General features: G+C 34.5%; 1 protein-coding gene across 8 annotated transcripts in view; it reads right to left on the reverse strand.

The window, feature by feature from the left end:
• LOC106474425 (ELAV-like protein 4) overlaps window positions 1-11,777 on the reverse strand; it is a 52,565-nt gene that overhangs the window by 20,818 nt on the left and 19,970 nt on the right. For all 8 annotated transcript variants that reach the window (XM_022379655.1, XM_022379675.1, XM_022379659.1 and 5 more), the window contains one exon: window positions 3,927-4,142. In XM_022379655.1, coding sequence (XP_022235363.1) covers window positions 3,927-4,125 — 199 coding nt within the window. In that variant the 5' untranslated portion in view covers window positions 4,126-4,142. The remainder of the gene's footprint in view (window positions 1-3,926; window positions 4,143-11,777) is intronic.

An 11,777-nucleotide genomic window follows, 5' to 3' on the forward strand; every position in this document is an offset into this window, starting at 1 on the left:
GGGGGGGGGGGAGGGGTAGATACTCAAACATGATTATAACCACTTATTATTAATGCCAAAATCATAGTTCCTCACAATCCTTTACTAACAACGCCAAAAAGTCACCCATTTACATTTAAGTTCGAAAGTTAAGCATTTGGCTCCCAATCATTAACTATACTGAGACTGACATATACTCCGATTCAATTAACAGAAATTTGAATTTTTATCAATATTGTTTAACGCTAAGGAAAACCAAGATACAGTTTTGTACCAGTGTAAGTACATCATGTTTCCACTTAACACTTTTGTTTAGAGATACACGTTGACACAAGTTCCTTTTGCAAATTTTTCTCCCAATTTTTAATTCGAACCTGTTCAGCCTTAAGGACACATTTAACACTGTAAATTAATTTCATTAATTTGATGAAAACCGAAAGATATCTGATCAGAACAAAAAACTTAAGTGAAGATATGAACTCGTGTTCAGTTTATCTTGTAAGCATCTAACGATTCAAAACCAAAGAAAAAAAGTGTCTATAGAGTAGTTTTTGAGTCATCGACATTAATTTCCTTGAACTGGCAAATTCTTCTCCAGCACAGAAATATGTGAAACAGCCAAAACTTGGAGCTATATCTTAAGAATTATAATAATGATAATAACAACAACAAATAAAAACAAAACAATAATGAGCAAATAATTGAAAACTACATTTTGAACAGACTGAAAATTACTTTGTAAACAAATCTCGATGCGACATTCACATACGTCATTCAAACCACTGAAAAATGTCATACAATATTCAAACTTCAACTTCTTGTTTTCTAGATTATTTGAAAGCATATTTCACTAATCAGTACGTGATCAGTACGGTTATGAATAAGAAGCCGTGAGACGAGAAAACTATAAGCTCTCCAGTTATGTCTGTCGACTTCAGAAATAGCAAGACCTCTACAGTGAACAAGAAAGTCTTATGTTTGAAGTACATTTGGATTGATGGACTGAATACAGTACCATCGTGAGAATTTTACGCTACCGATGACCCTTTAGTAGTTTTTAGCAAGAAGTATTAGAACAGTTCACAATATCGATTTGATAGAATTATAGAAACAAACAGATGGGCTTTCGATATTACGAAAACTTTGTTCCAGAGTTTAGTCAGGGTGTTAACATGTACAATAGGGATGAATGACAGTACTCTATAGGATACGAGGAAATGAACAATAATTGACAATAGTATTTCCATGGAATGAGAACAGATCTGTCAATCATCTTCAAAACCAAGCGACTCCAGTTGTAAAACTGGACGAAGTAGGTAACGAGACTTTACTATTCAGAGATGTTGTTGAAATACGATTCAAGTGTTGGATTTCGCTAAATATGAAGAGATTTGTAAAAGTGGGGAAACAATTTCACAGCTTAGAAGTGGCATTCCAGATAATCGTTAAAATTAACCAAGCTATTTTGATTTCCGCTTTATTTGGTTTACTAATTAGTTAGAAACAACGTGAAATTATGGTGCGTCAAGTTAATAAGCTAAAGTTAATTAACATTTTAAACGACTTACAACATTTAGGAGATTTGGATGTAAAAATGGGAACAAGCACAAGAGGAGTATAGATGTCAAGTTTACTTTGAAACCACAACTAACTTTTTAAGTTTCGAGTTTTCAAATGCGGTTCATTTCGAAATTTGATTGACCAAAAACATTTATCGTGGAAATTGTTTCTAAGTGAGTAATTCTAAGATTAAGAATCTACTATACATACTATCAAATAACTAAAGGTTTTTGGTTTTTCTTCAACGTGTTACCAGGTATATGGCTAGTCATCCAGCCAGATATGGCAGGAACGAAAGAGGTAACTACAGTGATATATACAGTCTACCGATAAGTAAACAGACACCACAAATAAATGAAATCGACCATCTAAATGACGTCATACGCGAATAATTACGACGTATAAAGAAAGTTATAGCTCAGTAAAGACCAAACCTACAAACAGCCGTGCCACTAGCAAAAAAGATCCTGGGATGAACAGTATTTTCACAAGGTCACATAATTGAGCTTTGGAGGTGTATAGAAAATTAGTTATAAACCACCAGGTCAGTTGCAATACCCGTTGTTCATAGTGAACATGATAACAACGCAGTTCCAGTGATGTTAAAAGACAACAGTTTCTGCACGGCCCATGAGCCCAAATCCAACAGAATGGGCCTTTTTGTGGTGTGATGACAATTGCACCACGTCAAACGGTAGTTACTGTTGCTGGACAGTTATAAGTGTATATGCACCAATACCATCACAAGTTATCTTTGTAGAATTGTCTACAACGGCAGAATAGCTAGACGGAAGTCACTTCAGGCAACATCATGCTCCAATAGCAGTGCACATCACAGATGCCATCATACCATCCTGTCTTTTGAGGCAATTTTTTTTCCTGACAAATCCAAATTTACATAATTCTTGGAGAGGGGATACATGTGGGTTTGGCGACTACCCTCACAGGAGCTTTTGTTAAACAGTTCGCAACTCGTGATAAAATACAGCTGTATTTCTGTTATGGTGTGGGGTGTAATTTGGGCTGCTGGACGATCACAGTTGATCGTAAGTGTACTACTCGATACATCAAGGACAGGAAATGGGTTTTAGGAATTAGGTACACGCTTAAAAGGAGCAGTTGGGTGGTAGGTATAAAAAAGCAAATAGAAATAATAGGAGGTTCTTATTTTATATTCTAACTTGTCAGTATCGGTAGTTTGAGTTCCTAATTCATAAGAAACTTTAGACTTTGTATTTGGACATCACAAACATATAATTTGAACCAATGCTGCATTCAATACACCACGTGACAAATAAAATCGATATTTAGGTGTGTTCTTTTAGTATTTATTTTTAAATTAAGAAATTAACTAATATATGATAATAAAATTTGAATTATAATCTACAATTTGATACCAAACTTATTGACATAAATTCATAAAATAGTAGTTCAATAAAATTTTGAATGCAAGTCAACAGACGTGATGACATGACCTTTGACCCGTGACGATAGGGTTAACAAACATCTTCAGTTGTACTAAACTTTACCAATGGGGGAAAAAATGCAAACTGAGAACTAGGTACACAGCGTGTACATGCGTGTATCCCCATTTCCATCACTGGATAGATCACATTCACGGCGTGTACCCCATTTCCATCACTGGATAGACCACATTCACGGCGTGTACCCCATTTTCATCACTGGATAGACCACATTCACGGCGTGTACCCCATTTCCACCACTGGATAGACCACATTCACGGCGTGTACCCCATTTCCATCACTGGATAGACCACATTCACGGCGTGTACCGCATTTCCATCACTGGATAGACCACATTCTCGAGAAAGGCCTACTACCTGTCTACGCCAATGACCAATTTTCCAGGCAAGGCAATGTCATAGTGCAATATAAGAGCTTCTGCTAATTCAGTCCAAGTCACAAAAGGATGGCTTGATAGTTAGAGAATTACCACTCTTCCGAGGCCAGACCAGGCCAATCGCATGATACGATACCCATGTAGCACGTGTAGTAAATACTTGATTGTTACTCAAACAAGCAGCTTCTAAGTGGAACCAAGGTCGCTGCCAACGGCGGAGTGGAATTCCACAGGCACAGGTTTCAAATCTAGCAAATGTTACATGTAACAGTGTTTCTACCTTAAACGATGCAAAATTCAAATCCACTAAATACTAATGGTAATATTATATACTTTATTTCACGGCTGTTTATTTGATAAAATAGCATGCTTTCTAGAGCGAGTGTGTATTTTCTTACTGATAGTCTGTGTATATTGTGAATCGTTACACCATTGCATTAATATTATTTCAATTATTGCTGGCAAGATATATTGTGTACTAGCTAGTTAGCTTCAGACAAGAAAGTTCATAGCACTTAACGTCTCACCTGTGACCTTGTCTCTGATGAGCTTGCATGATTCCACTTCTCCAATACTGGAGAATAAGCTCCTTATCTCCTCCTGGGTCATGGTCTGAGGCAGGTAGTTAACGATCAAATTTGTGTTGCAATCATCAACCATGTTCACTGTCTGGACCGAATTGTGAATGGTCCCGTTCTGTTGTGACACCACCGTGGTTGCGTCCATCGCATACACTGGTATAACTGAATAAACAATAATACATTAACATTAGAAAACAAATCGACGATTCTTTTATGAAAACCTTGATCGATTTTGTGGCACAAGCAGGTTTTTTGTTTTACACAAATATACACATACACGTCTGTCTTACTAAAAGGGCAAAAAGAGAAAGAGATTAAAAATATTCTGAGCTTTTTCATTTTTTATTTTACTTTGAGTGGTTGCAGTATCTTATAATCAACAATTTTAGGGTATACTATTGGCGATATATTAAATCAAATTGTTCATTTTTCGCATATATTGTTATTACAATAATCTTAACTAATTTTCTGCAAACCACGCTTGCATTCACTGCTTCGTTTAATAGAAATTTCCCCCCTTGGTTTCAGAAAATGGCAGACGTTTTTGGCAAAATTTGAAAAAATTATAGTTATCATAGGTTATTTGTACTATAGAGTAACCTTCGTTTATCGATAATATAATTTAATCCTCAAATTATCATTTTTATATAATATATAAGACAGGTCGATTCCTTTATTTTTTACCAAATTGTTCTTTATATATAAAGATTGATAACATACAAACATACTATTCGCAACTAGTGAGGTTCAGCTCATTAGGTGTGATGGGTGCAATGAGTGGGCTTTATTTGGGAACTTGGGACTGGTATGCACTTTTAAGGAAACTAGTAGTGAAGATGTGCAACTTGTATGCAGAGTTTGTAGGTTAGAGGAGAAGTTGGAGGCTATCCTAATTAAAGTAGAGGCAATAGAAAAAGAAAAGTGTAAGCTGTGGGAAACGGCAGCAGGATTTTAAGAGGAGCTTTAGCTTTTACATGCCAGGGATACATCAGCTAACAATGATTTTCAGGAAGTAAGAAAAAGTACTATTAGGGCTAAATATAGTGGATTTAATTGCAATTAGCCTATTCTATTGGGCAACAGATTTCAGCTCTTGGCTTGAGCAGACGAGGAACTAATGAAGGGAAGAAAACAAATGAGATAGAGAAGGATGTAGATGATAAACTTCAGAAGGTTATAGTTATAGGTGATTCCTTGACAAGGCATGCGGATAGGATAGTGTGGGGTAAATAGGAAGAAAAGAATTAGATTATGCTACCCAGAAGCACAGGTGGAGGATATAACTGACAGAGTAAGAGATATAATAAAGGGGACTAGAAATGATGAAGTTTTTGTTTTATATATATGATGTAGGGAATGGTAGATCAGAGGAGATAATTAATAAATACAAGGGGTTGATAAAAGCATTTAAAGAAAAAGGCCATAACTTAATTGTGTCAGGGATATTGCCGAGAATTAATTGTGGGGATGGAATTATAAGTAGGTCACTAGGGCTAAATGCTAGGCTTAGGTAAATATGTAAGGATGAGCAGATTGGCTGGTTGGACTTGTGGGATCAGTTCAATGAGAGAAGGGAGCTTTTTGGAATGGATGGTTTATATTTTATATAGAGTAGGGGAGATTTGTTTGCAATGGCTATTAACTCGACTGTTAGGAAAGTTTAAAACTAGGAATAGAAAGTGGTTAGGGTCAGGAGAAATTAAATGTAAAAAAAAGATGTAAAGAAAAGTTTAACACGGGAAATGAGTATAGAAATAGTTCTAAGGATAGACTTAATTGTTGCTATTGTAATGCTAGAATTATAAAAAATAAAATAGATGACTTTAGAGCACTGGTAGGAATGTAGAATTGTGATATAATTGAATTAACTGAAACATGGTTAAATGTAAATGATTTTGATGACAGACGTTTCTTTGAAATACGGACTATAGGTTATTTAACAGGGTACTAAAGAAAGGAGATGGAGTGGCCTTATATGTAAAATATGAGTTACATCCTGTTGAAGTTGAAGTTATCAAAGATAATAGCAAGGAGCTTGAATCCATTTCGGTTTCTATCAGGTTTTTGGTGGGAATTTGTTACAGACCACCAGATGAAACTTATGAAATTGAGAAACTTTACAGTGAGATTAAGATTTCAGATCAAGATTTCATTACGGGGGATTTTAATTTCAGGCATACAGATTTAGAAATTCAAATAATGGAAACTGTTCAAGATGGTTTTCTTAACCAATGGATCAAGAAACCGACTAGAAAAAATGTTATTTTAGATTTATTGTTAATTTCTGATATAGAAATGGTTGAGAGGATGGTAATTAGGGAACATCTGGGTTCTATATTAGGTTTGATGCTTTGCTGCATATGGAGAACAGGAATAATGATATTTTGGTTACAAATTTCAAAAAAGTAAATTTTGAAGAATTATCTGTTGTTAATTGAGTTATCTGGAGACAATAATCAAATGTTGAAAAATTTTAAAGATAAATTTATAAATATTCAAGATAAACATATTTCTCATAGAAAGAAACGGGTGGCTGCAAGTACAAACCAGGATGGCTCACAATGTGTGTAAGAGATAAAATTAAAGAAAAATATTACAAATTTAAGAAATTTAAATTGATTGGTATGACGGGAAACTTAGAAGATTGTGAAAGACCAAGAAAGTTGGTGAAACAGGAAATTAGAACACCAAAAAGGATTAAAAAAGGTTGGCGGAAAATGTAAAAATTAACAGTAAAGATTTCTTTAAATACATTAAGGGTAAACGAAATGTTAGGATGCGGAGGGAAGGGGTAGGACCCTTGAGGGATGATAAAGAAAGGCTTGCATCTGATGGTTATGAGATGGCTGGGTTATTAAATTCTGCTTTTTTCAGTTTTTTTTAACAGTTGATAGATGGAAACAAGGTAGATGAGAATATTGCATTAATTCTGAGCTTGTTTAAAAATTGGTTAGTTTAAAGAATGATAAGGCTTCTGGGCCAGACAATATTTCCCCCAGGATTTTGAAGGATGTTAAGGATTGGATATGTGAGTCACTTGCTACTTTCTTTTTATAAATTCTTGAATAGTGGGCAGGTACCAGAGAATTGGAAGTTAGCTAATGTAACTCCTCTCTTCAAGGGAGGTGATAAAAAATTGTCCCAGTAATTATAGACCAATTAGTCTTACAGTTTTGGTAAAAGTTTTGGAAAGTCTGATAAAAGTTAGTTTACAAAGTCATTTAACAAATTTAGAATTTCATTGAATAGTCAATATGGTTCCATTAAGGGAAAATCTTGCCTTACAAATCTTTTGACATTTTTTGCAAAGGTCACTATTTATGTAGATGAAGGTAAGGGCGTAGATTTGGGGTATCTAGATTTTCAGAAAGCATTTGACAAGATACCACATAAAAGGGTTTAAAAATTATCTCTGTAGGTGTGTAGAATAAGTTAACTGATTGGATAGAAGAGTGGCTGGATGGAAGAAAGCAGAGGGTTGTTATAAATGGAGTTCAGTCATACTGGATTAATGTCACAAGTTGGGTACTTCAAGACTCAGTTTTAGGACCTTTGCTCCTTTTGATTTACATCAATGACATAAATGTAGGAATGGTCAACACATTACTTAAAGTTTCTGATAATATTAAGGTCTTGGGTGTTGTTAGCAGTGAAGGAGATGCTGCTAATTTACAAAAGGATTTAGATCATTTAGTGAGTTGGGCAAATAAGTTGTAAATGGGTTTTAGTTATAATAAATACGCCCTATCACTAGCAACAGCACACTGCTTAGATGGCTTAAGAGACTAATCAACCATTACATTAAGATCCCGTTCTTTCATGACACTATTAAGGTTATTCCCATTCAAATTATACTTATAATTCAAATTATGAATACCCACATGTATTATCTTCCATTTATTATAACTAAAACCCATTTACAACTTATTTGCCCAACTCACTAAATTATCTTGTATTTATTATAACTAAAACCCATTTAAAACTTATTTGCCCAACTCACTAAATTATCTTAAATAGAATTTTAGGTTGTATCTACAGAAATATTGAATACAAGTCTAAAATGTTTATAACTACATTGTATGGGTCACTGGTTAAGCCACATTTGGAGTATTATGTTCAGTCTTGGGTTCTTTACCTTAAGAAGGACATTGAATTGTTGGAAAGGGTTCAGAGAAGGGTTACTAGAATGGTGCCTGGGATGGAGGAGTAGACGTGCGAGGAGAGATTAAGATCTTTGAAATTGTTTCTCTTGAAAAAACGAAGAGTTAGAGGGGATCTGACTGAGGTGTTTAAGATTGTTAAAGGAATTGATAGTGTTGATGCATAATCTTTTTTTTATGATTAATAGTTAGAATGGAGGACTAAGGGACAAATATAAATTTTGGTAGGGTAGAAGTCAACTTCAGCTAAGACAGTTTTATTTTTCTAACAGGCTGATTGGCCTTTGGAACGGGTTGCCTTATGATGTTATGGAGGCAGCAGATTTAAGTGAGTTTAAGAGAAAGTTTGATAACTATATGAATGATAAGGACTGGTTTTATTAATTTTATTTAATAGTTTTAGTTTAGTTTAGAGGATGGGACAGCCAAGATAAAACAACAAGTCTCTTGTTGTCCCTAAACATTATGTTATGTTATACTGCATCAAGCAGTGTACTGTATGCTCTTTCCTGTTATAACAATCTGCGTAAAAAACTGAACAAATAATTTGGGTAAAATCTCTAATTTTATAAATAAAGTACATATGGGACACACTAGAAGTTACTGAGATTAAGGGCAATATTTTTGTTTAATTTGTATGGCATGGGTATGATGTATTAGGGATCATGTAACCAACAAAGTCATGGCTGCAAGGTAGCTAATCTTATCTATTACAATATTTTCAGTTTCGGTCTGTCCTGAAAATGCGCGCGCGCACATCACTATCGAAATACGTATGCGCGCACACTTCATTTTAACAGATGTACACAAAAACCTGACTTTAATATACTTTAGTAGACATTTGGTACAATAATGTGCTGAAAACTTAAAGTTTTAAAAAAGGTTTAACGTTAGGTCATAGAATAACATTATAAGTTGATTTATTGATTGTATTAAGTACTGTAAATTTAGCCTTAACTAAACTAAAGCAAAAAATGAAAACAAATCACATTGTTAATTTATCTCTTTATCAAATATATTCTGTACCTAATAAAGGCTTAACTAATATTTGGCTTAAGACAAATGGACTTACAGATTTTGGTGTCTGCGATTAGAATTATTTTGTATTATTCTAGAAATCCTGTATTTAAAGAAGTACTGTCGCAATAAAGATACTAAATAGACCGCATATGTTTTGCGAGTCTTTGCTAGCATAATACAATTTAAATTTTCTGTAGATAGAAAATGTAAATGAAAAATAAGGTGCCAGAATAAACTTGCAAATTTTAGATTTTGGACAATTCTGTCTCAAAGTAGCGCTTTCGCAGCCTAAAAGCTGCTCTTCAGCCAATGATACGTTTAATTTTCTTTCATGTATATTTCCTAACAAGTCTTGGCACCCGTTGATGTTAATTTACATATTATGGGAATATATAGTCTGTAATTATATTAGAAAAAAAACATCTATTGTTTTTAGCCGCGGATGAGCTGCTCATACAACTGTTCTGAGTTTGTATTTGTTTTATTTTTCAAGTATAAACTTTTAGTTCATAGTTCCGTCATCTCTTGACCGATTTGAGATCTAATTACAGTTTTAGACTCAGGGGGTCAAACCCTTTCGATTGAGTTGATCACGCCCAAGGTACCTTAGAGTAATTTACTCTAATCGTGTCTAAAATAATTTCAATTTGAAGGTAGGCTGGTAGAAATCCTGATGAGTAATAAAATCGAATCGGGTATATGCGCACCCCACGTTTGGGTATTGCTGGCACACAAAAATATAGCTAATAAAAAGAAAAAAGGTCTCATAGATTAATTTACTCTAATCCTACCTAAAAGAATTTCAAGTGACGCGGCTATTGAGAATTCCCTCTTGTTAATTTATATATATATACAAACCTTCATTATTATAACTCAGCTGATATCGTTTTGAAGTTCTTGTCGTTGAGTGCGTTTTGTGTTTCTGTATATCTCAAAACTGCAAATTATATATGTTTTACATATATATTCATTATAACACACCAAATTGTTTTTAGGTAAGTAGATTTTTTTTGCGTAACCTCAATATCCTCTTAACTTATTTCTCGTTATGGTTTCTTAAGGTTTTGTTTGTTAAATTTCGCGAAAGTTACACGAGGACTATCTGCGCTAGCCGTCCCTAATTATGAATTGATAGACTAGTCACTAGAGAGAAAGCACGTAATCACTAGCACCTATAGCCAACTCTTTTGCTGCTATAATTGAATAGGGGAATTTGACTGTCACTCCTATAACGTACCCACGGTCCAAAGTGCGAACCATAGACCCTCGGATCCACAGTTTGAAACGCTAATCATTAGGCCATGTCCGGCCCATTTCATAAAGAATATTAACGTGGTATTTTGCTTAAGTAGCTAAGTTTCATTTTTAAAATGAACCTTTTAGTGACATGTATTACCAAGAACTTTTATCATAGGGCTAAATTTACGACGCAACTTACATGACATCAGAAAAATTGTAGTTGTCATTTTACAAAAGACATAAAAACAGTCAAATTCTGGAAAGAAATTTCTGTCACCCATACCTTACAGGAAACGCTTTCCTAATCAACGGTCACTTACCCTAGACAACTCGTAAGAAAAAGAAAAGGGTTCTCACTTGCGATTTAAATCACTCAATACATCGTTTCCAAACGGCAGTGAAGGCTTCAATTGATCAACCTTGAGACATTTTTTAGACCTGCACTTACTAAAGTGCTGCAATAAATTGTGCAAAAAAAAAAAATCGTGACATTTGGGAGAAAAAAAGAAATATTTTCGTACTTTGTTTTAAGAAATATGTCAAATTAGTTGATTTCTAAACTTCTTATGGTTATTGTTTGTACACGTTGTTTGAGAGTTCTAACTACTTGGAATGTTTGTATTAAATATTAACACTTCCCTCAGGAGGCAATGGGTGTCTTTACATTACAATTTGTTGAATATTAAAATTAAGTTCAATCCGGAAACTCCTAAAGAGGGTGGTTTTGCACGTATCTTTTCGAGACAACTTCGAAACAAGTTTTCGTTTGTTAATTGATAAATTTTTAAGTGGAATACAGCCTCCTCATTTCTCCATACTAGTTAGTACTAAGGTCTACCCGCTGGGAGTAAATTCAGTATATATTAATAAAACCACATTCTCAATATCATTAATTAAGCAACTGCCAACCTTTTATGTTTCTGCTATCGCCTGTTTATGTTTAGCTTTCAATTGAAATACGAGCGATTTCACCTGCGATTCGGTAAGGAAGGTCGAAGCATCACGATAGTCATCAGTAGGATGAGCAGACAGAAATACTTTGAAAGCAGCTACAGGCGTAACATTGAAATCGGCTTGCTGCACAATATTTGCCAAAGTGGTTCTAAACGGTACCTGAATACCTCTGCGTGTCATTTGAAGACTTCCATGCTTTTTGTGCTTGTGATGCGCTGACGGATTTCAGTCATCTAACCAGTTCAAGCCACATTTCGCAGCCCCAACGTTAAAAGAGTGCGGCGGGAAATGCCTTTTTTTTAGCCAATAAAAATGTCCAAAAATTTCAGTTCAAATTAATAAAAACCGGATTGGGTATTTTTTTCTAACAAAGATGTCTCCCACTGGCTCGTGAGAGGCCTGTTAAATTTCTTGCTTGTTTGTT

This window comes from Limulus polyphemus, unplaced genomic scaffold (genome assembly GCF_000517525.1).
Source record: "Limulus polyphemus unplaced genomic scaffold, Limulus_polyphemus-2.1.2 Scaffold138, whole genome shotgun sequence".
Lineage (NCBI taxonomy): Eukaryota > Metazoa > Arthropoda > Merostomata > Xiphosura > Limulidae > Limulus > Limulus polyphemus.